This window comes from Pocillopora damicornis, chromosome 2, assembly GCF_964200805.1.
Source record: "Pocillopora damicornis chromosome 2, jaPocDami1.2, whole genome shotgun sequence".
Lineage (NCBI taxonomy): Eukaryota > Metazoa > Cnidaria > Anthozoa > Scleractinia > Pocilloporidae > Pocillopora > Pocillopora damicornis.
This window is the reverse complement of record NC_142671.1, coordinates 11,552,482-11,577,913: the sequence shown is the minus strand read 5'-3', so window position 1 is coordinate 11,577,913 and position 25,432 is coordinate 11,552,482. Positions and strand designations below refer to the sequence as shown.

The window sequence follows — 25,432 nt, the reverse complement described above, 5'->3', positions numbered from 1 at the left end:
TCACCAAACCCAACGAATCTCAAAGGCCAAGAGCATACTCCAAGGCGTTGATATAATGAGAACTCTAGTTGAACCCCTAAGGGAACTTCAGTTAATCCTCCCCCACTTCCGATTGATCTCACGATATAACTTGAAATCGCTATCAATTGACCCTTTAACTCCCAAGATCTGATTGCCGATTCTCCCTTCTAGCTGCAAAACATTTCCTTGTGACTTAATTACGAGAATTAGGTGTTCAATTACGGTAATAAATTGTACTTGATGAGTTTGAGTATTCTCATTATCTGTTTGCTGTATAATGTATGGACATTACACGGAGAAGTTGCATGGTAATCACTTCTTGGATTTTATGGCTGAAAGGTCTTCGCCAGATGATGAGAACGAATGCGTAAGCGTCGCGAAGTGCAGCATGCAGGTTGACTGCTATTCGTGCGTTTTGACGCGCTGTAATTGCTTCATTCCGGCCAACTTTTGTTGTTCTCGCGAGTCTGCTTTGATGTTTACCCTTTTTTTTCGGATGTTGGCGAGAAAACCAGGAGAACGACAAACGATACAATTGTCGATACGATCTACAAAGCGAAAGAAACCACAAATATTTGATTACCTTTTTTCCTCCAATTTATTTTCAGATGAGCACTTTTTCAAATTCTTAAATACAGAGTGGCCATCTCGGTGTGTGAAACAGCAAGACTAGCTTGCTTTCGTTAAACCTCGATACTTGAAAATTATTTTCCTTAATATTCGGGTTTCAATAGTCACCTTTAACATAATTAAAAATAGAGTTAGCTACTCACTATAAAAATTGTAGCTCTCCTGATATTCTTCTTAAATAGTCAGGCTCAATTCATAAATTATCTAAATATAATGTTATTGAAAAACTAAGACTCTTCTTCGACCGATTCGTTCGAAAAAAGGATAGAAACACAAACGCCAATGATATCTGTTGTGTTCCGGCGTTCCCCGTGTTCGATGATTCCAATATTGTAGATCTCATATTTTCGCAAGATGTCATATGTCCCTAGATCCAGCTGTTTTCTTAATGTAGCATGCTCCTTATCATGTAGTTCAGGATTCCTCCGTGTTTGAAGTACGTCAGTTCCACGTCCGTGTCGAAACGGACCTTAACATTGAAAGACCGGCCATCACTCAGCTGCAATGAATAAGACGTCATAGGTAAACCACTCGGTCAGTCAATCAATCAATCATTCAAACAGACGGTCATATAGACAGTCTGTTGGAAGTTTTTACCTTTGTCTTCCCTAGAAAAAAATAGGCCAAAGGAGCCCGCATTCTTCTGATTCAATTCTAAGACAAGCTAAAGCAACAGTCTACCTTTACTTCCAGTGTTTGGCCAGTCTTCAGCTCTTCCGGTACTACAATAGTGTAACTCTCCTTTCCAGTGAGTTCCAGACTCTCTGCGTTTTGACCGGGAAGATACTCCAGGGGCATAATACCCATTCCCACTAAATTGCTTCGATGAATTCGTTCAAAACTCTCTGATATCACCGCTCTAACACCCTGAACAGAACAGAGATAAACGAACAGTTAGTTAAACTAAGTATTTAGCCTACAGTACATAAATCTAAAAACAGAGCTTGCAGGTCCATAAAACCTGGGTTCAGTTTTGCCCTATGTACCTGCATCCAGGGTCCCTTGGCCGCCCAGTCACGTGAAGATCCCGACCCATAGTCCTTGCCGGCCAGAATGATGAGTTGCCGTCCTTCTTGGTGGTATCGTTCAGCAGCATCAAAAACATCCATCTACAGAGTAAGAGCGATAGTAAATAAATAAAACCAACAACTCGATAATATCACAGCATAAATACTCACAGTGAAAGACCAAGTACACGGTGCTAACATAATCTCCTTTCAATTCCTCGGCGCAAGGCATAATTTTTATCATCGCTAACGCTTTGATAAACGGCGAAATGAAACGAATCCTGCATTATTTTTGGCTACCAAAGCGGTTTTCTAGCCTGCACGTGATTTCACCCTGTGTCCCGCTTTGAAAATGAACAGCCTCGTTCCCTCATTCTGTTAGGAGAGAGAAATATTAGCCCCCTCCTGAATTACTTCAAACACTCGGTTGGAAAATCGCTTTCAAAATGCCCGAGATTTTGCAAAAGGGACGTTGGGAAATCCTCGATTAACAACTTGTATAAAAACATGATCACTCAATCATGCAAGCAGCTAAAGGCAGACGACAAAATTTCAAGCTTTTTTCCTTAGCCGTGAAAGCCATAATGCTTATGTTTACCATACCGTGTCCCCCGAAGGATTGTGGATAGTTTTAGGTGCAGCTTTACCAATGAACTTATTGACCAGTCTGATATTGGCAAATGTTCCACGCGCCATTACAGCATCGTTTCCACGCCGAGAACCATACGAGTTGAACTCCCGAGGTGCAAGCCTGAAAACAGATGAAAGCCGAAGAATTTATTTAAAATGAGTTAGCCAGGCTACAGTACTGCAGCAAAAGCTTCAAATATGGCCGAGAGGGAGAGTCTTTTACAAGGAAGATCACCTTCACATACATTTAAATTATTTGACCAGTCGTGGATTGCTGCTCGACGTTACATAATCACTTAAAATGAGCTGGCCAGGTTTGTAAATAACCTTCAAATAGAGCAGAGGAGGAGCCTTTCATGAGAAGGATCACTGTCACATCATTTAAATTTCTTGACCAGAGAAAGGAGAGTTTAATTCGCCGATGAAAAAAACAAAACAAAACAAAACAAAAAGAGAGATTCGAAAAGAAGACAGAGTTCTTATCAAACTTACCCCTTGCTACCTAGATACCGAGCAGCTGGACTGGTGCGAGAGATGCTGCCCGCAGGTGAGATGTGGTCAGTGGTTACTGAGTCGCCCAAGTTCAACAGCACAGCAGCATCTGAAATGCTGACACGCTCTGGCAACTCCTTGGCCTGGAAGTAAAACACAAACACACACTGGCTCATTCTGGGGCCAATGATGGGAACTTTTCTGATCAAGTTCTACTTCCAACCAATAATTAGCATTAGTCTTTCGTGAGAGCCATTTACTTTGACGAAGGGCTGACGCTCGAAACGTCAGCTCTAGAAACTCTTTACAGTGGCCAATTGACATTATCAACTCAGTTGATAAAACCAAATTATCTTGTACTACCCCACCAGTTTCAGCACAACAGTTTCTTTAGAAACTTACCCTCTTTATTTCAGTATAATTTTTCAAGTGATCAAAGAGATTCGCGCTCTCCGATTGGTCAAGGATTGCATTATATCTCGCTATAATCACATCGCATGAGGTGATTATTGCAGGGCGCTAAATTTCAAAATGGCTGCCTTGCATTTTATCAATGGTACCGAGGAAGAGAGAAACGCTAAGTGTTCGGCTTTTGAAATGTAAAGTTCTTCAAATACTCACCATTGTTTCAAAGAAAGGTGGATGTTTGATATAGGTTGATTTCACATCCCATGGATACAGCATACTATCGGGTGCTTCCAGAGAGTTCCAACGAGGGTTACCGCTCTGAAACAGTATTTGAAAATTAATTTTGATCAAAGGAAAGAAAGTTCACTGCGGGTCACAATTCTTGCTTTTCAGATGCATTAAACGCCAAAGCGTAATCCTAGTCTTTATCCTAAAAAGAAAATCTATTTTTATTTTGATCGAAAGAAAGAAAGTTCACTGCGGGTCACAATTCTTGTTTTTCAGATGCATTAAACGCCAAAGCGTAATCCTAGCCTTTATCCTAAAAAGAAAAATCTATTTTTTAAACAAATTGGTTCTTGCTTTTAATGTGTCCGAACTAAGAAATTGGGCGGAGTAATACAGCAGTTATACAATTGAAGCAAGTTTTTGTGCCCTACTTACCGACACCTTGGAATAGACTTCTTTGAACATAGCCGGTATAACATACTGTCTTTCAACCTCCTGTGAAAACGGGAAAGATCCATCAAATTCACGTAGCTTAGTACCTAACTTTATGTCAGAAGGCAAAGATCTCAATAAAGTAAAGCTACTCTTAAGAGTAGCCCAGGGTATGAAGCTTGAATCTTACTGGAATATCATAAAGCTTTATAATCATTTTTGCAAAGGGGATACAATGAATTCACAGAGCCAGTTCAAACTATGATTAGTACAGAGACATGACAGGGGAATTAATAACATTAAGTATTAACCGGGAAATAATAGTTCTTTCTATCTCCCAAAACGATTTCTTTACAGTACGTTGCATGTGGTTCCAAATGATTGACTGAACGAATCTAAAAATTGTCACAAAAAGAGATGCAAGCACTTAGTGATGAAAATATTGAGTTTTAAACGCAAAGCGCAAACCTGAAGTTCATCTCTTGTTGGCCAGATGTCTCTGAGAAATACTTCTTTTCCATCTTTCGAAATGCCTACCAAATAAAACACAGAAGCATGAACTACTTTAAGTAGAAGCTCTCAAGTACTCTTCAAATCATCGGATAGAACTTTTGTACCTGAGAAAAGATCTAAAAGAAAATTCTGTAAGATTGCCTTACCTAGGGGTTCTGTCTCAAAGTCTATAAGAACTGTTCCAGCAATGGCATAAGCGATTACTAAGGGAGGGGAGGCAAGGTAGTTTGCTCTCGTTAAAGGATGAATGCGGCCTTCAAAGTTTCTGTTTCCTGACAGCACTCCAACAGCTACAAGGTCACCCTGAAAGCAACATGCCATAACAGGGTAATTTAGTATTATCAACGAGTTGATAACGTAAATTGGCCACCGTAAAGAGTTTCAAAGCTGACGTTTCGAGCGTTAGCCCTTCTTCAGAGCGATTGGCGAAAGGCTAACGCTCGAAACGTCAGCTTTTGAACTCTTTCCGGTGGCCAATTTACGTTATCAACTCATTGACAATACTAAATTACACTGTTCACAGATGAAGACTGGATTGAGCAATAGAATGAAGGGGAAAACTCAAACTTTTTAAGCAACGATAAGAGGACGAATGAAAAATTCAATTGATTTAGTAGAGACAAAGAAACTGCATGATGATTAACATACACAAACAAAAATAGTATAACATGAGCTCGAGAAGACCATGTGAAAGATAGATCCTAAATTAATCCTGAATAAAGTCTTTGACCCACATAACAGGGTTGTACTGAATATGAGGGAAAAGAGGTGACCATGAAATGAAAATATAGCACAGGTCTCTGTTATGTTCACCTTTTCCAAGAAAGAAAACGTTTTCTTAATTTGGCTACAATAAAAAACTGAAGTAGAAAAAAAAGAGACAATAGAAAGATGGAAAACTATACTCAATTATTTGAAAACCCTACCCTATAGACTACCATTCCTCCGAAATGAACTCTGACAAACAACCTTTCAAACAGAGTACTTGCACATGACGTTTTGACAGAGAGACGTCATCTGAAATTCTTCATTTACTTAACTCAACAAGATGTCATTGATAAGGACACAAACCTTTTCTATGGCCTCAGAAACAGGTTCAGATAGTGGACCAGAGTTGCCTATACAGGTCATACAGCCATAACCCACAATATTAAACCTGTAACACAAAAAATTACAGTGGCATCAAGTTAAATTTTGGGCACTAACTGTCGGTGAAAAAAAAAGAAAACCTCCTGTTATTAACCCCTTACCCTCTAAGAGTGATTAGCATCTACTTTCTCCTTACAATACCATCCCTGAATCAAACATTAAGGTCATGAGAACAGTGAAATGATCAACAACAAAAGAAGCTCTTGGACGTTAGACAAATTCTCCTTATCATTATCATCAGAAATGTACTGAGAACAGTGTGGAGAATATGCATACTGAAGTTAGGGCGTTAAGAGTCTGGTTGATTCTATGTCAAAAAGAATGGTACCTAAAGCATACTTCTATTTTGAACAACATGTAGTTGGAAAGTCTTTGAATACTCACCCTAATTCTTCCAGACTTGGTATGACACCACTTTCCTTGAGATAGTAGGTAACCACACCAGAGCCAGGGGACAAGCTTGTCTTGATGTATGACTTGACACTCAGTCCCAGTTCAACAGCTTTCTTTGCTAACAGTCCTGCCCCAAGCATGACTGATGGATTGCTTGTGTTTGTACAACTAGTGATGGCAGCTATCACCACAGAACCTGGATAAAGTGCAGTGAAAGAACAATCACATTCACTTGCAGACAACATTCATCTGAAGGAGCCACTTTCTCGAGCCTTCAGTAAGTAATTTAACAATCAAAGGCAGAAAAATACTGAAAGCATATGATTATAAAAATTTTGTAAGAAATACCATGTCTTAACCCTTTAACTCCCAAGATCTCATTAACAACTCTCCTTACTGTCTGCCATATAGTTGTTGTGATGCTCATTTGGAGAATTTAGTATTGGATCAACCAATAATCCCCTAATTAATATTTTTCTTTATTCTCATCACTTGTCTACTTGATATTGTACTGATATTGTAAGGAGAAATTCTGTCTTTATTACAAATGGGAGTTAATGGGTTAAGAACATAATTTTTTGAGAATCCATTGTGTGTAACCATGAGCAGTGCTTTATGCAATGCCCAAGTTGATGTACAGCTACCTGCTTTTAAACAAATTCACCCATGTCTAAATCAATCATTGATTCAATGCAACTGAAATGGTTTTGCATTCAAGACCTCTTTTGACAACAGTTGAAACACAACCTTCACTGTAACTGATAGTAACAATGACAACAACAACAACGGCAGTGACAACAAAATCTTTGACAATACTAAGCTCAATAATATTAATATAATAATAATATAATAATAATAATAATAATAATATAGTACACATAAATATCAAACAAGTTTGAAGAAAGATAAGAGTTCTTACCATGAGCTAACTTGAACTCTTGACCATCAAAAATAAAAGGGACTTCTGTACTTTGCTTTTCAGGGGGGATTCCAAACCCTTTAAATCCAACCTTATTGTTTAAACAGTCTGTAAAATCCTGCTTCATTACAGAAACAGACACCCTATCATGTGGTCTCTTGGGACCTGATACTGATGGAGTCACAGTAGACAAGTCCAACTCCACAATCTGTAACAGCAACACAAATGCAATATTAATCGTGAGTGTGCAGACTTCTGACTAGGGGTAGTCCATAAAAAGACTTTTTTCAGCAATGGTGACTGACTTTTCAATAACCCGAGTGGATGTCACCATGATGCTTTGTTTGCTAGTCACAGTCTGGTTTCATGGGAGCTCCTCGATCAGTTTTGTTGTGATCAGAGTTAAATCAATAAGTATTGATGAAATATTGGTTGAAATCAGCAAAAACACAATTTAAAGGCCTCATTGAAGGAGTTACATGTAAATGTTCCAATATGAGCCACACCTCTTATCCTACTCTGTTTTTTAGCCTGTTAAAATAAAATCTAGCAAAGTAGTCCAAATTATTTTCTAGCTCTAGCTGTAGAGAGGATCACTGGGTTGTGTTCTTGAGCAAGATTTGTTACAATCATCTTAACATCCTCCTTTCGTATTAACCCTTAAACTCTCAGAAGTGATTAACATTCAACTTCTCCCTATAATATATACAGAAATGTACACTATCCAACAAAAAGGTAATGAGAATACCCAAACTTATCAGGGAGAAGTTGTTATCTGGATATTACACCACATTCTTGCAACTAATTTACAAGGAATTGTGTAGCAACCAATGCAGAGAATTAACAATCCGATCTTGGGGGTTTAAGGGTCAATACCAGTATATTGCAAACTCTAGGTAACATCAGCTCAATCTACCTCACCTCAGAGAACACTGGATCACTGCTTGGATCAGAGTAGTCCCTGAACATTTTTGTAGCCCTTGCATAAGCTTCAACACATTCAAGTGCCTCTTCACTACGACCTAGAGTCAACAGAAACTTCATGCTGTCAGCAAGTTAGCATTGTGAATGGGCAAAAATCAGTCTCCACCAACATGAAACTCTAGTGAGAGTCAGTGAACTAGATAATAAAAGAAAAGAGGAAGACTGAAACTGGAGGAGGTGACATTAAAAGAAAACATAATCAGACTCTGTTGAGAGCTAAACACAACTAAAACTTGTCATAAATTTTTTTGGCCAATTCAGCTTATTTTGGTCTCCTATTTTCTATAGAACTGATAGCTGGTGAGAACAAATGTAAAAAGATTCATAATCTGTTTCAGAGTCTCAGTAATCTATGTAAGAGTTGGCAAAGTTAAGATAAACTGTCACTTGTCTACACTGCAATATGCACCAAACCTGAAGGTCAGTATTTGGATAAGATATCAATATCATTATAAAATTTTTTCTGAACATTTTACCTGTCTGTCTGAGATACAACAAGCTCTTCTCATCCACAGGGAAAAAACCAACAGTTGCACCATACTCTGGGCACATGTTGGCAATGGTGGCACGATCTGCTATAGACAGATGACTCACTCCAGGTCCAAAAAACTCCACAAATTTCCCAACTACACCAATTTGGCGAAGATGCTGCAAGACATGAAACACTCCTCTGTCATCAAGAGAGCAAAGGCCTTCAACAAAGCAGTAAGGGGTGTTGTGACATTCTTGTTTTTATCATTGTTCAGTTGTTATTTCATAAACCTGTTTACATGAATGTATGTACAATAGACCACAATTGGTTAGCTCATGTTGTAGGTAGCCGAAATGGCATACGAAGGTCAAAGGCTCAAGCCCCAGACCAGACATACACTCAGGGTCCTATAATAACTGAGGGGAATGTGCTGCCTTTGCTATGACATCAGCAAATGGTTAGACATTCTAGTCTTCTTAGATAATGATTATAAACCCTTGGCCCCATCTCCTGCATCTTCTCTGTGCTGGTTAATGGGGGACATTAAAGAACCCACACACTTCTCACAAAGAGAGGGAAACTTAGCTCCTGGTGATATAGGAGGCCTAGGCAATCAGGAATTTAAAAAGACGCAGGTTCAGCTCTGTTATCATCATTGCTTACCTAAAATTGTACCAAAAAAGTATTTTTTTTTCATTGAAAACCGAGCCCTCATTTTGATTTAGCCATTTCATGCTAACCAAACCAGATAAACTCTTAACTTTATATTAGGAAAGTATTCTTGATAGATGTTTACTAAGTATCTAACGTTTACCTTTGTGATTGTGAGAACAACATCAGTAGAAGTGATGAATTGCTTTACTTTTCCAGTCAGCTTATATCCCACAACTTTTGGCAGTACCATACTAATGGCCTGACCCAGCATGACTGCTTCAGCTTCAATACCTCCAACACCTGACATGAATTATTCCAAATGAGAAAATTGTAAATTAAAGTATTCTTACTTGAGCAGCACTTCCTACCTAGAGCTCACTGTTAAATATTATTTAATTTCTTGCATGATTATTTACAGAAAATAGAGTTACTAACAGCCTTCAAGTGTCTACATAAATCTTGTAGGTATGACTTACTTAAAGGGTACATGTAGCAAAATTGTAAAAAGCTTCACTTCTGCAGTTAATTTTTTTCAGCTAACCCAAGATCCCTTAACCCTTTGACACCTAAGAGTGACTAGCATACTATTTCTCCTTACAATAACACTCTCAAATCACTCATAAAGGTCTTGAGAATAAAGGAAACCATCACCAAAAGAAACTCAGGATTGTTGAACAAATTCTTCTTGTTAGCACCCAAGGAAATTTATAGAGAACAGTATGGAGAATATGCATACTGACATTAGGGTGTAAAGGGTTTAAGAACAAACAAAAACTCAGGGTTTGAGGCAACAATTTGAAAGTACTTTTTCCCTTCTTTCTCTTTCTAACTTTGTAAGAAAAAAACTGAAACACAAGGCACACTCAAGGAAAAACATCTCACCCCATCCCACAATTCCAAGTCCATTGATCATTGTTGTATGTGAATCAGTTCCAACAACACTGTCAGGATATAAAAATTTTTCCATGTTGAAGACAACACGGGCAAGATATTCCAAGTTGACCTGAAACAGAAACCAGAGCAGTTGCATGATTTAAAAGTAATCAATTCACAAGAGTAAAAAAAATCCCATAGCTTACAAATTGAGAGCATGAGTAGTCAGGTTTTTGATCAAGGGTGAGTGTACTCTAGTTAGAATTTAGCTGAATTGCCACAAACTTGAATGCTTACTGGCTTCTATAGTGCATATACGGCTAATTTATACTGGTTAATGTTACAAAATCACTGCAGCAATTATCAGTTGCTTGTTATAAGTTCAATTAACTGCACAACACTGATTTCAATTAAGAAGCATGCTTTGATAAGACATACCTGGTGAACTATGCCTGAACCAGGTGGAACAATTGTCATGTTCTTGAAAGCTTTTGATCCCCACTGAAAATAAAACAAAGAAAGTAACGAAAAAAGGAAATATTCACAAAGCTATCACGACACTTTGTGGCCAAATGGTACACTTATTACAGACAGTGCATAGGCTCTAATGCCCAAAGTAACAGAGTGCCACACTGAAAATCTTTCCTTGGAATAATCCATGAAGAGTAGTGTACTATACATAAAGCAAAAAATTTAGTGGAATATTACGGTAACCTAAAATTTTTATTACCTTCAGAAAAAGAAACCTTTCTTTGTTCCTGTTAAATTCCATTTCTTGATTCTTCTGCAGGGCTGTAGAGCTAGAGAAAGAAAAAGTACAGACATTTCACAATATTAAGTATCACCTATAATAGCTGTAAAAGTACACCTAAATGATCCAGGGGAGAAAAACTATAGCTTTTTTCTTTTGAATATATTTCTGGATTCCCAGTTAACATGCATGTTGTGCAAATTTTTTTTCACTTTGGAATTTATGGCCACTTATCAAATCTTTCAACATCTGAATTTGATCTAGAATTATAAAAATCATTTCCACCCATCTGACTTAACAAAGTTCACAGAGTCTCAAGTCCAAAGAACACTGCCACCTTTAGTCTTAATGATGTGTATGCAGGTAAAAAAAAAAATTCTCAAAGGTGATCCTTAATTTCCATTGCCTCCTTAGCCTATTTATTTAAAATTAGGGCTAGAGGACAAGGAAATTAAGAACAGACTTACACTACAATCGGAAGTGAAATTTACCTGCAATCAACATTAAATTCAGCTGTAACACAAACATTTGTTGCAGAAAGGTAAACCTTCTAACAACACTCAAACAATCAAATGTTACTAAGTTTATTTTGCACAAAGGAAAAAAAAAAGAGAGAGAGTGGCCTCGCACCAGTTAGTGGGCATCAAATGAAATGGACATGGATTGTCCTTCTTAAGCCAGTTGCCCCCTGGATCAAACAAACGACTCTGACTGAAAGAACAACATCAGAGATTCTGATTTGTTGCATAAAGAAACTTGAAATCAAGTTTTGAAGACTTCATTTGACCCTCTGTTGTTATGGGTAAAGGACAACTAGCTCTTTAATCCTTTACAGTCTAAAATCATATGCATATTCTTCATACTGTTGTATATGTTTCCAGAGGTGTTGACAAGGAGAAGTTGCCGGAAATAAAGAGCTCCTGTACTTGTCAATCATGTCAATTATACTTTGACCTTAATATATGATTTAGGGATGATATTGTGAGGAGAAATTAGATGCTAGTTACTCCTAGTGGTTAAAGGGTTAAGGGGTCACACATACACACAAAAAAAAAACAGCATAATATGTGATCCAGTTTTCAGTTTTTTTAGGTCTAAGTACAGACATATGCAAGCAGAGAAAAATAAAAACAATGAAACATATTAATTACTCTTTAAAAGAAAAGCTGTTACAGTCCTATGTTAAATTACGCACAAGATGACTCAGCATACTCCAGAAACAATGTGATCAACACTATTTCTATTGTTATATTAATATCAGGTTTGCCCACCAGACTGAAACTCTCTACTGTGATTTGATTGCTTTCTTTGTTTCATACTCTCACAAAGTTATTAAAAAAACAGTTACCCATTTCTTGCAGATCATTTTGAATATCAAGGGGCAAACTTTCTGCTGAGAAGATTTCTTTAATTGGTTTCTCTCCAAACCCTTATCATCATAATCAAAGCTAGATGGCAATCAAGAGTAAACTCCTGATTTCTTTCACCCCTGAGATTAAGAACTAACCACAACATAATTACACTTTTTTTTTTATTCTGATTTTTTAAAATGCAATGGGTTGTTGCTTTTCCTAAGATGTTCCTGTATTTTTTTCTAATAATATTGTTCACTTAAAGCAAGGCACATAGTTGGTTTAACAGTTAGTGAATTGAAAAATACAGCTTGTTAAGATCTAGTTTTAATATTAACAAAACACTTAATTGTTTACACAAATTATTGTAGTCATACCTTCTTGAAACATCAACTTGTACAGAATGGTCAATCACCAGGTCAACGGGACAAAGTGGATTAATTTTGGCTGGGTCTCCTCCAAGTCTTTTGATAGCATCTCGCATAGCAGCAAAATCAACCACTGCAGGAACCCCTCTAAAACACAAACACCAAAAAGTAAATAACAAGTGGTATCTTTAACTGTAGGAGAGGGGGGAGGGGAAGGTGCCACTATTAGCAGGAAAGTAGTTTAAGAGTATTATTAAACTTGTAGAGCAAGGGGGGAAGGGCATTTATTTGAAGCAAGGTAAAAATCTGAACAAAGGGCTCTCAGTAAGAAATGTACAGAAGAAGGGACTATTGTGAAGTAAAAGTACAATCTATCAAATAAAGTGTAACAGCCCTACAGTTGAGCATAAAATAGCTCAGGTAACCTAAAAGTTAGTCTCTCGCACTTTATTTACTAACTTCAGTACTCAGAGCAGGTTGGTCAATCTCTTCAAAAGTATGTCTCCTTTGGAAAAGTTGAAAACTATTAACTTTTAACAATCTGCTTGAATTATAGAAAGAATGCCAACAGGTCAAGACAAGAGAAATTTTTCCAAAACCAGACATGATTCCAAAAAGAACAATTTCATGACTTACGTGAAGTCCTGCAGGATTACCCTTGCTGGCATAAATGGGATTTCAACACTTTGTTTCTGGTTATTCTCCCAGTCCAAAATGTTTTCTACATCCTTGGACTTCACTTGGAAGCCATCGCAGTTACGAACAGCAGATTCCAATAGTACCCTGATTGAATATGGTAGGCGAGCTATGGGATGGTATATCAAACAAACATTTTTTAAAAAATGTCAACTTGTTCTTCCACTACTCAAATTTGATGCAACCTTTGATTTCTGTTAAATCAAAATCCCACGTTAGAGCTGAAATTTTTATCTTAAGCTGAATTATACACTCAGTTAACAAGGATTTTATTTATGATCTATTGGAGGGCAGACACATTGATGACATCAGTACCATCAACACATTACTTCTTTTATTATGTAAAACAAAAATTTGTTCTGTTCAATAGATCATGGTAGGTGTCAAAATGTGGTAAGAAATCAGTGATGCACTTGGTTCCACCTCAAGTGTGTTTTTTTTGTTCTAACCACATTTTGACGTCATATGTGATCTATTACTGAACAGACGCACGGAATTGTGAAACTTATTGGTTAATTGGTAAATCTAGCTACGTACAAAGTGTACTTCAATTACTTACGAGAGAAGAATAACGCATATAGAGAGTCACATATACTTTGACCCCGACTAGTCAATACTGGTACGATATTCGTGCAGTTATGGGTATTTAGACCCCGATATCGTATGATCATGCAACACAAAACTTCTAACAAAAGAGAGGGATCTTAGTTAATATTGGTATTTTCCGCATAGAGTGAGCCGAACAGAATACAAACAGATTGCGATCAAAATAATCATCAACCTACCTACCAAACTAGAAATTTGACAACAAATTGTTGAAGCAATAGAAATAATGCTATTCAAAAGATAGTCAGATGAATAGTCATGAGTCCTGAGGGTCATAGTTCAAACTCATTCAAAACTATTCTCTAAGCCATCTTCAAAATTCAAGGGTTCGCGAATCTTTTGGTATATTTCAGCCAAGACTACGAATCAAATTTTATACATATCACTTCTGTAACCTTGAATCATTTGTCTAAATTTCCCAAATTCGAGTATACAAACTCAACTTGAAATTTTACATTTTTCAGCACTACGAGTTGTCAATAATAATTTGAATATTCCTCACCGTATCTTTCCTCGTTTAAACTAGCGACATCGAAGTATTGATAGTCGCCACATTTAAGTGAAAGGGGCTTGATTTGAGCAGCGTACTGGCTTTTCACTAAAGAAGAAAAATAAAGATAAAAATATGGAAAACTGCAAAACGTGCGGATCGACACGCTAACTCACCGGTCGCCATAATAGCGTCAGAGCGATTGCTAAATAGATGAACATGTGACACTACAACGTGGCACGCAGGGCATTAACGAGGCGGCAGTCCCATGGCTGCCGTCAGACGTTACACAATTTTTGCTCGGAAGGCGTCAAGTGACTCGTTGATTATTTTTCCGATCGAAGTAGTCCTTTTTTTATGGCAAAAATACTTTTACTCGACATGCAAAAAATCACTTTCATCAATCTTCATTCAAATAATTCGTAACATTATCAGTTTTCAAGATATCATTCTTGTCGCGCAATTTTTAAACGAAATTCACGTAGGTCACGCAACACGAATAATTGTGTCCGTTTCGTTGCGAGTTACACCATAGCAATGTGAGGTATGTAACGATCACTTCATTTAATTTTAAGCCAGACAGTTACCTGTGAGGTTTCACATAAATTTAAAAATTAACAAAAAAAATTTTGCATTCAAATAATATTCATCCGTTGACAACACGTGCAGTGTTGAGCATTTTCCTCGAGGTAATGCGTCAATATGTTAACTTTCTTCCTTAGAAAGCTAGCTTTCAAAATAATCTCACTTTCCGGCGTCACAAAAAAGTCAACTTTACCTCAAGTAATCTTCGGAAAGCAGTTGCTATAACTCTAAAATATGATACTTTGACAGACCTGGTGGAAGATAACGATTTTTTGGGACAGGAGAATGCCTGACATGTTGTTACGTGTGGAACAACTTCCACATTTATACCAAAATATTAAAATATGCTATTCGCTCTCGATTTCTATGTTCATACTGATTGGGGCTTCGCATGCATCATCTATCGATAGAAATGGAGAACGAATTATTTAATTGTGAAATAGAGAAGAAAACGTCTGTCTTAGTATCATTACATACTTGTCTCTTCCATTTAACCCTTTAACTCCCAAGATCTGATTTTAATTCTCCCCTCTAGCTGCTACTCGTTGCCTTGTTAATAAGTCATGAGAATTTGGTCTTAGATCAAGACTACTAACTTCTACTTGATAACTTTTTGTATTCTCATGATATGTTGGCTGGATAATGTGTAGATGTTACATGCTAATCACTTGCGGGAGTTAAGGGTTAAGTGAACAAATATTAAATCTTGACCAACTCTCAAATAGCATTTATTTCAGGGAATTGAAGTCTACAAATTTAAGGGATAATATGGACCAAAACTTCTTATGCAAATTGTATGATTTATATGGCCTAAGATCTAAGCTGGAAACCACAATGATACTTTGTTATTCATTTTTTTTTTCATTTTCACTTGACTTTATTGCCCTCTTGTAAGATCACAGGCATGCCAAACTCCTTTCAGTTGAAAAGTCCCTATTTTTGCAGCATGAAATGGAAAATAGGAAATGTGAATTAACTTCAGTCAGAACAAACAAAAGTTTCTGTGCTAAAAACCACAAGAAAAACATTTAAGCAATGAAAAACGATGTTTAGATTTTCAGGGATAATTATCATCATCATTGAGTTGTTTTCTTTACTTTGTCTCCTTGTAACTGGTTGTTGACAGCCATTATAAATCTTACTCCAAAATGGTGACTTTTTTCCTTTTTCTCTTATTACTGTGATTCTTTGTCATCTTTGAAATTTGAAAGAATCTTCACCCTGAAATGAGGCAAGGAGGGCCAGTAACCAAGGAGACAAAATATTGACATAGTTTCTTGTATCTGGAACAAGATGTCTGGTTGACTGCAAGAGGTCTTCTGCATAGTTTCCAGATATTAGCTGTTAATGGTAAAAATTATGTTCATAATTTAATATAAATATAATATAATTTGTTACACATTAGCCTATTGAGCAGCTAGAGCTTGGTGAGAAAAGCAGTACTCTGTCTCTTGTGCCTGTGTACTCTTTTAAGCTAAATCACCATTACACCCTGTCAAGTCAAGCACCTGTTACACAGGGTACTTCACTATCTAAGAAACAATCAAAAGTTAATATTGATATGAAAAAAACACAGATCCTATGTTGAGTTTGACAGACATAACTTTATAATGACTAAACTATTTTTGTCTTTGAAAAGGCGCAAGTTATATTGCCTCTTTTATCAACTTTTGTGTCTTTGATAATTTGACTCAAACTACATTTTCATCATATTCGTCAGGCTCCACAGCATTTTTCTCGATGACTCTGTACTCTCCATCACCATGCTTCCTCATTCCCATCAGAGCTTCATCAGTTCCAGCTTCCTCTCTCTTTTCTTGGCTCTTTTTCCTCCAGCAGATGACAGCAACCACAACTCCAATGACAAGCAGGATTGCAAACAGGATGCCAAGATATGCTCCCCATGGCCACTTTTCCTCTTTTGCTGTCACTGCAGCAACATCTGCTTCAGTTGTAGGTGATGGAACAGGCAGGTTTTCCTCTTTTGCTGTCACTGCAGCAACATCTGCTTCAGTTGTAGGTGATGGAACAGGCAGGTTGATGGGCTTGCAGCCATAGACCTCAACACGCATGTAAATGCGTTTGTTCCAATTTTGAGGCAGAAATCGGATAAACCGAGACTGCACAGATGGTGCAAAGTCGTTTCTCACAGCAGTTTCTGCATCACTATTACCATTGAAAACCTATCATAAACAAAATATTATTTAGTAATGGTTTGCACCTAGGAGCTGTAATGTTCTATGTACTCCATTGGGACCTATATAAGCAAAACGAACTATGGGAGATGGATTCGACCATATAATCTTAAAAATATTGCTTATTTTCAGGAGTAACAAGATAATATTGTTTTAAAACTGGTGTAATTATTACTTGTATAACTAACATCCACTGTGGACAATGAGTTTGTGGCAGGTATATCAACTTGCAATAATTATTTATCCAATGAATATCAAAATCCATCCTTTTAAACATCTAGGACAAGTTATACTGTAGAGGTAACACTACCTGTATTCCAAATTTCCCAAACAGTTTACATTAATATAGGGTATTAACAGGAAACAATTATGCATTAGGGTGTGATTTGTCAAGGAAGGGAAAGGTTTTAAACTAAGTTAATGTTAGCTTTATCATCCATCAAAGGTGTGACAGTTTGGTTGCATTTATTGTGCTTCATCTTTCTTCTTTGGCTTAAAAGTTTCCAAACCAGTTTTCTCCTGTTTCAGAGTATGGTATTTGAGGTCATCAGACAAGGGAATCAAAATTTAATTTAAACAGGTCTGTATATTTTTGCACTAAGGAAGAATTTGAACATAAATGCATCATTTTAGTGTATAGCATTATACCTTTGATTTGTTATTTTCAGTGTATTCATGCCACACAATTCCATCTTTGCTCATATTAAGCTTGTATTCTGTCACATAAAAATATTCTTCAGAGGATACTCCTTGTGTGGCCACACCTGTTATGTTGACCTCACTCTCAAAGTCAATCTGCAAGTACTCTGTCTTCTTGATATACTTAGCATGCCAGCCCCGCCCTCCTTCTGCATTCAGTCTGGCTTCAGATGGCTCATGATGTTTGAAGAATGTTGATGCTGTAATTTGCTTGTTCTTGATTTGACCATTTTCCATGCCTAGAGGTTGATGGCATGGTTGATGAAGAATATTCAATGACTGTGGAGAAACTGTCAAGTTTCCTACATGACCTTTATCTACTGCCTCTTGAAGAACTTTTACAGGATTGTAATTAGCTTTGTCATTGAAGCTCACATCAAACTCTGCAATGACACTGCCTTTCTTTAGGTTGGTTACCTCAACACTCTCGAATGATTGATCATTGCGGAACTCAAATTGGATTGCTTTCTCAATGACTGCCTTTGTCTCTTGGTATTTCATGCTCCCTTCCTCTTTAAGTTCTTCACTCCAAGAAAGAGAAGCAAATCTAAGAGACAATTCAAATTTGCTCTTTACATCAATAGTTATGCATGCTTTAGAATCATCAGTTCCCTTGTTTTCAGTGGTTTTACCTTCAGGACACTTTTTACAGTACTCCTGGCTGGTCTGTTCTTGATACTCCCCAGATGGACACTTTTTGCACTGCCCTTGGCCTGGCTGATCTTGGTACTCCCCTGTAGAACAATTTTTGCACTGCCCTTGGCCTGTCTGATCTTGGTACTTTCCTGTAGCACATTTTTTGCACTGCTCTTGGCCTGATAGATATTGGTACTCTCCTGTACCACACTGTTTGCACTGCCCTTGGCCTGGTAGGTCTTGATACTCCCCAGATGGACACTTTTTGCACAGCTTTTGGCCTGGCTGATCTTGATACTTCCCAGATGGACACTTTTTGCACTGCTCTTGGCCTGGTAGATCTTGGTACTCCCCTGTAGAACAATTTTGGCACTGCTCTTGGCCTGGTAGATCTTGGTACTCCCCTGTAGAACAATTTTTGCACTGCTCTTGGCCTGATAGATCTTGGTACTCCCCTGTAGAACAATTTTGGCACTGCTCTTGGCCTGGTAGATTTTGGTACTCCCCTGTAGAACAATTTTTGCACTGCTCTTGGCCTGGTAGATCTTGGTACTCCCCTGTAGAACAATTTTTGCACTGCTCTTGGCCTGTTAGATCTTGGTACTTGCCTGCTGGACACTTTTTGCACTGCTCTTGGCCTGTTAGATCTTGGTAATGACCTGGTGGACACTTTTTACACTGCTCTTGACCCAGCTGATCTTGGTACTCTCCTGCAGGACACCTTTTACACTTGGCGGAAGACTTGTTTAAGAACTGGCCCTTGCTACACTTCTCAAAGCACTGAGAAATGCTAGATTTCCCTGTTGCATTTGTGATTTTGTCTGGTCCGCAGGACTTGCACGTCTTGTTTTGATGTTGATTAATATCCTGGTATGTATTCATTGGACAATCATCACACTTTCCATTAGATTCCATAAGAAATTGTCCTGGTCCACATAACATAATGCATTCAGCAGAACTTTTTGATCCTGGATTCAGAGTTGTTTTGTTCATAGGACAATCCATGCAAGTGTCTTCGCCCATCTTGTCTTGATATTTACCTTTTCCACAAGGAGTACACTGTTTTGAATCTGAGTTGTAAAACTGGCCTAGTGGGCACCTTGTGTAACAGTCACTGCTGTCTTTGCTGCCAGTTGCTCTGGTTGTCTTACCCACACTACAGGTCTTGCACTTGGTGAGTGCATGATTGTCAACATCAATGTAAAAACCGATAGCGCAACTCTGACAAGCACCACTAGATGTGTTGTAGAAGGAACCTGATGAACAAGGGTCACGACATTCCCCTACACTCTGTGCTCCTGGAAAGCTGGTCTTCTTTTGATCAGGACAAGGCATACATGTCGGGTTAAGCCTTGTTGAAGAGTTCTGGTAAGTATCCTGTGGACACCATTCACACATCTTAGAGTTCGAATCCACATGTCTTCCCTTCATGCACGCACTATTGCATGGAGTCTTAATGGGGGTCATCTTCATGGTGCCGTCACTCTTTGTGCAGGAGATTGCACCAGAAGATGCTCTACTTCCGGAGGGACATTCCTCACACATGTGGGTAGACGTGTTATAGGCATGGTGCAGTGGGCAGGTGGAACAGACAAAAGATGTATCATTACCAGGGACCTTAATATAGTGTTGTAGATTATCACATAGAGGTGTTACCTTTATAGAAGCTGATGCCTTATCTGGAGTGAATGAGTCACTTCCATTATTCATGACTAAATCTTTGGAGTTCAAAACATTATCAAGGTTCAAGTTTTTGTATGCTGTGATCAGCTCTTGAAGTTTCACATTGGCTTCCTTTAAAGTTGGAGATTTTGTTACACGGTCTGTAATTGTTATTATCATTCTGGCTGGCTTGTCACCAGTGCAGTTCACTTGAAGTTTCTTCCCCTTGCAATCCACATTTTCATCACCACCAGGAGCAAAACACACACCCTTTGTTTTTACGTCATTGTTTTGTTCCATGGACACCCTGAAGGCACTTTTTATTTTTTCCGAGTCAGCATCTTTACAAGTTGCATTAACGTAATCGAACTGCAACAGCGCTTTGATTTGTAATGGGCTTTGCACCTTCTGACAAGCGATGTGCATGTTATGAATATCAATATCCCATTCTCCTTTCACGAGATCGCACTTCACTTCTTTACTTATTGACATGTCCATATATGATGGTTGACACTTTACTTTACAACTTCTTTCGCGATCACTCTCAGAACACTCTAGAGTTCCATTATCTACAGACCGACAGCGACACATGTGCTGATAAGGTTCCGGAGCGACTTTCCCGCGAAAGCTCGAAGGCCCTTCCTTTTTTTGGCTATCTCTGAACTTAATGAACAAAGCGTTACTCGTGGTAATGTACGTCAGTGGCAACCCAGTGTCCGCTTTTAAACCGAGAAGTTGGCCTTTTTCAGGGCTTGGGCCGTCGTATATTTCGAAGACCGCTCCATTAGCGAGGTTCAATTGCTCGACCACAAGTTTTACCCGCGCTGATTCTAGAAATACAACACGGCTACATTCTCCGCCGTTTTTCATGGCATTCTCTTCGGTGAAGTTCAACGCCAGGGTTAAATTTTTACCTTCAATTTTACCGACACCACATAGGTCGACATCGGCCGCCAGAGACGCTGATGCAAGAACTATTGGAAAGCAGAAGCAAAACAAACCAGTAACAGACACCTTTATCGCCATTGCCCCTCAGCCAGTTCCCAAACTGTTAAACGAAGCAAAAAGACAAGACCCTTTCCGCTATTGATACCACCAGAATATCCAACGTGGTCGCCTCAGGGTGAAGGCTAATGGAACAATAATAGCCCTGACTAGCTCAAACGTGCGAATGAAAACTAAAGCACGTGGAAAAGTGAATATTCATGACGACACCAACACTATCATCTGAGTAAATAATCTGACGTAAAATTGATAGGTTTCCCTTTTGAATACTGATTAACGTTTTCCAAAACTTTGAATGTTTCTTGCGCTTTTTTCTTCCTTCATCTTTTTAAGGATTTTGAAGGTGTTTGCTGATCATGTTTCCTAGAAAGCGACCTCGAAATAGTTTAAGATTTTTACAAGTCAAAAGGAAACCTTTTGTTATTTCAAGTTTTGTTTGGAAGGTAGAACAATATCTGACTTAAAAGACCCCGCCATAAAAAAATCAATAACCCCTTCATCTTCTTAATCGAAAATTGTAAATTACACCAGTTATATTTCACGCCGATTGGCTTTCGGCTGTAAGCACCACCTAAATATGAATTTTAAATTGGCTTTGATTATTTGACAATGCAATATCAAACAAAGTGTTCCAGCTGTGAAAAGGCGATATTAGCGGGTTCTCAATCCAGTTTAAAGTAAAGGTTTTGTGCTGCATATCAGACATGCATCTTTACATAGTGTCTGAAGAAACTGTAGGCGAACGTTGTTGTCGTTTTTTGTGAAGCTCTTTTTGGAGGATGAGGAACTTTCTATTTTTGTGAATAAGAAAAGGTGACAATGAATAATGAGTAAATTATACGTCGGCTGACTGAATTGTTATCGTGTCTTCAGGGCACCCCAAAAGAACTCTAGAAAAGGAGTTTACGCGCATAGCTTAGATTTAAATTTGTCTTATTTCCCTACACAGCAAGCTCAAAGATAATCCCTCCGCCCTGCTGTATTCTTTGTGCGATAAAGGTGGCATTGCTTTTAAAGACTTCTTGTTTACAACGCAAACTGTTTCTTCCTTAAAATAAACCGATCATGGAACATCTGGTCGCCAGAGTTTTCCACAAAGCAGTTTCGATGGCGTGCCTTTTTCGTTGTTAAATGATATTTTGAAAACGGTTTAGTACCGGTTTCTTGGGCTTGAAAAATACTTCCCACCAGTGGGAGCCAGGTGACACATTATTTGATTTGAAAACTCACGCTGATGTACAGAACACTAATAACTTTTAAAGAAAGGCGCTTTTTTCTCTAAGAGAAGTGTCCCTCCCGCTTCGTGTACTTTCATTTCTAGCCGCGTAGCAGCTCGTTGCTAGGGGCCGCGTGCGCGTGTGTGTGATGAGATAAGTTGAGTTTGTAGTAACGTGAGCGGAAAAAAGCGGTGTTGTTGTGAGTGTAAAACCCGTGAATAAAGTTGTCTAAAACGGACCAGCCGAGTTTAATTGTCGTCCAGCAACGACAAGAAGAAAGTGAACTTTTGAAACGTTTGTTGATAGGGCAGGTGATGTAAGGTGGTTGGAAAACCACATGTTACGGACGGGAAAGATAATATTGGGTTTCCCTAATTTAACCAAACCTAATGAATGGATTTTGCGGCCTACAGCTCTTTTAGCAGTTCCCTCGATCGTGAAAGATAACAATATTTTGATTATAAATATTAACTAAAATGGTCATATATCATTGGTTAGTTAAATTAGTTTTTTTTCAAAAGTGATGCCATGTTGAACTCTTGCCAAACGTAATTTAATTTTTCATAACATGGATGTATCCACCATTTTCTCGGAAGTAAATTTAGATAAGCGTATCGATAATTATTCCTGCAGTTTCGTGCAGACAAGGTAATTTCCTTTTTTCTGTAGAATGTGTAAATAATTAATACTTCATAATCATTTAAATCATTAAAATAATGGTAATTTTTGCTGAGAGACATTAAAGTAACGAATGATGGACAGCTGTATTTCCTGGGAACTTACTAATTAACATATTTCGGTTTCCACTCCAATCTCTCCCGCTACTTTCGCAGCGATTTTCAAATCTTCGCATGCAGATCAATCACAGTCCAAGTTATTCCGATATTCCGATTGTTCTTCGGGGTTTTTAGTGACCTTTTTGTTCATATATTTTTAACATTTTACCCTTTATGTAACGTTACCTAGGAGCCGAAAGCGAAAGCAATATGCTCGTCGTGTGAGACGTCGTGTGATTAGATCTTCCTGCAAAAGCTCGTGACCACATACGCCAGCACCAAGAATGTTTCGTTCATATCAGCCTCTAAAAATAGACATGATTCCGAAATCGAGTATTCTTTTGTTCTGGGTATAGGGGTAAGGATGTAAAGAGACTGTTGTGCTGCGTCGGTGATGGAGGGGGGGGTGTTGAAGGCCTAAATGTAATAACTGTCCTAAATGTAATAAAGTCCTAAATGTAATAACATTTGGTCCTAAATGTAATAAAGTCCTAAATGTAATAACATTTAGTCCTAAATGTAATAAGCCTCTAATGCAATCGTTTAACTCCTTCAGTGCATTGTTGTTATGGCGGACATCCACCTTGAGATGTTGTGGCAGCTGTTGCACCAAAAAACCGCTGACCAGTATACATATCACACTACGGGCTCGCTGATATCAATGGGCGTCCTTTTACTTGCTGGACATAAGAAATATCAGCAGTCGAAGTATGGTCCTTTGAGCGGTTTATTGATCGAGTTGGAAAAAATTATTTCCAGCCTAAAGTAGGCTTGTGCTTGGCTGGAAGCTCAATAGGATGGAATCGATTGGTACGTAATCATTAGGACTTTTTGGAAAAGAAATTTACTACAATTGATGATGAACTAGCATGTTATTGTTGATGTTATCGTTCGTGTTAAAGTCCTAAGTACTGATGCACCATTTTAGAGCAGTCTGAATGATTTCGCTGTCACATGTTAATCCAAAAGAAAAGTGTTATCATCAATAGTGTTACTTAAATTTTGCACATCTATGTTATTCAGTGTCAATTGATTTTAATGAAGCATTTGAGTTCATTTTTAAGAATGACTATCCTGATTTATTCAATTTTGAACCTGGGATATTGCATTTGTAGCCCTCTATGGCTTTACTCCACCTCAGTAATCAGTTCATGTACCATATGACTATAAATGGAAACTGTTGAGCTTTCCTTTTTCATTCATCTATTTATCTATTCATTTTCTCCCCTCACGGAGGGAGAAGAGATGAAGTCAAAAAATGAAATGTAGACTTGAGATCAACTGTAAAATATATGTTTTCCCAATATTTCGGTTCGGGAACTAATGAACCTGTCATAAGGGGCTAAAGGAAAAAAATGAATGGTTTATCAGACCATCAACTGACCATCATGCGTTGAATGTTGTAGCTCAATGCTCTTGCGTGGAAAAAAGGCAACATGTCGAGACCTGTGATCGTGAAATGGAATAATATATGATCGGTCAGTAGATATCTTGCTCTGTAAGTCACTTTATCATATAGCTAGCAGCGCGCGCGGGGAAGATGAAGTGAATCCTGTGTTCTGACTGGCTACCTGAGCGGGCATGATGAGCCTACCCTCACCCGCTTTGGATTCCCCGTATTGACCCCACGCAAGAAAACTTACAAAGTTCGTAACTTTTGGACAATATCGGCATATACATAGAAAAAAAATAAACGACCCTCTTGGGTTTATTGTGTTGCAAACACAGTTGGCTTTCACTATCGGTTCTCGAAATAAACAAGCCATTCTTGATTCTTATCAAAGCGAGATCTTTTTCTATACAATGAATCCTTTAATGATTAAGCCAAGAGAATACAAACTCTCTTGACCAAGCTTGTTCGGTCAAGATGACTGGATGTTAGCCTCGTTCTTTTTTTACCTTTTTTACGGACCGAGACTTCGTCTCAGTCCATAAAAACGCAAAAAAAAAAAAAAAAAAAAGAACTCGCCCAATATCCAGCCATTTTGACCTCACGCTTGGTCAATAACACTTATGAATATGTTTTATGCAGACCCATACAAATCTGGTAAGGAAAGACAGTACAAAAAATGCACTTACGAGCCCGGAATTTGTCTAACGTATAGGTCAGTGGACTTCCTTTTCCTTGTAATTTGGTTCATGAAGTGTTAACTTCAGCACTGATCACACAAGTATATCGTCAAAATCTGTTACACTTAATTGAGAGTCTGAGCCCATGATATAAAGAGAGCTATTGATCAGCGTTGTCATTGTTTTTGCGTCCGTCAATTTGATGCCAAAAGCACATCAGTATAAGGTTTTGTAGCCAATGCTTCTCAACCTACGTCTTTAGCAAATAAAAAGACCCTGATTAATATCAGCGAGCCCGCAATATGCCATGAATACAGGTCAGAGGATTCTTTGGTGCAACAGCTGTCACTTTAACATCTCAATGTTAGCACAGTTAAACGATTGCATTGGAGGCTTATTACATTTAGGACCTAACGTTATTACATTTAGGGCTTTATTACATTTAGGACCAAATGTTATTACATTTAGGACTTTATTACATTTAGGACAGTTATTACATTTAGGACTTCAACAGGGGGG

General features: G+C 38.1%; 2 protein-coding genes and 1 long non-coding RNA gene across 4 annotated transcripts; 1 reads left to right on the top strand and 2 right to left on the bottom strand.

Moving 5' to 3' along the window:
• Positions 1-600: 600 nt before the first annotated feature.
• LOC113668294 (cytoplasmic aconitate hydratase) lies at positions 601-14,401 on the bottom strand. Of its 2 annotated transcripts, XM_027184178.2 has the most exons (23): positions 14,245-14,274; positions 14,081-14,176; positions 12,913-13,081; positions 12,286-12,423; positions 11,187-11,267; positions 10,536-10,605; positions 10,244-10,306; positions 9,815-9,935; positions 9,093-9,232; positions 8,283-8,454; positions 7,744-7,844; positions 6,823-7,030; positions 5,895-6,099; positions 5,433-5,517; positions 4,508-4,664; positions 4,317-4,381; positions 3,852-3,911; positions 3,402-3,506; positions 2,781-2,923; positions 2,262-2,409; positions 1,638-1,760; positions 1,333-1,518; positions 601-1,150 (listed from the first exon to the last, which is right to left on the bottom strand). In XM_027184178.2, the coding sequence occupies exons 1-23, from the start codon at positions 14,252-14,254 to the stop codon at positions 1,037-1,039; spliced, it is 2,760 nt and encodes a 919-aa protein (XP_027039979.2). In that variant the 5' UTR covers positions 14,255-14,274; the 3' UTR covers positions 601-1,036. The 2 variants fall into 2 exon arrangements, with proteins under 2 accessions (XP_027039979.2, XP_027039980.2); XM_027184179.2 differs by lacking the exon at positions 11,187-11,267 and having other exon boundaries at positions 14,245-14,401.
• LOC149049895 (uncharacterized) lies at positions 14,367-17,493 on the top strand. The gene is made up of 2 exons (XR_016183443.1): positions 14,367-14,612; positions 16,374-17,493. It is a non-coding gene; the product is annotated as an uncharacterized LOC149049895 (long non-coding RNA).
• On the bottom strand, positions 15,366-21,854 carry LOC113668291 (uncharacterized). Its single transcript, XM_027184174.2, has 2 exons — positions 17,497-21,854; positions 15,366-16,836 (listed from the first exon to the last, which is right to left on the bottom strand). Exons 1-2 carry the CDS (start codon positions 20,869-20,871, stop codon positions 16,345-16,347), a joined length of 3,867 nt encoding a protein of 1,288 aa, XP_027039975.2. The 5' UTR covers positions 20,872-21,854; the 3' UTR covers positions 15,366-16,344.
• Positions 21,855-25,432: the final 3,578 nt, after the last annotated feature.

What these genes read in the sequence shown, in the direction of transcription:
- LOC113668294 (XM_027184178.2), bottom strand. An exon ending in CAAGTTGATGTTTCAAGAAG is followed by an intron (nt 11,268 to 12,285) that starts GTATGACTACAA and finishes TTGTTCTTTCAG; the next exon opens with TCAGAGTCGTTTGTTTGATC. An exon ending in ACTTGGAATTGTGGGATGGG is followed by an intron (nt 9,233 to 9,814) that starts GTGAGATGTTTT and finishes AATTCATGTCAG; the next exon opens with GTGTTGGAGGTATTGAAGCT.
- LOC113668291 (XM_027184174.2), bottom strand. Translation starts at nt 20,871, where the DNA reads ATGGCGATAAAGGTGTCTGTTACTGGTTTGTTTTGCTTCTGCTTTCCA. An exon ending in CTGAAAATAACAAATCAAAG is followed by an intron (nt 16,837 to 17,496) that starts GTATAATGCTAT and finishes TGTTTATGATAG; the next exon opens with GTTTTCAATGGTAATAGTGA.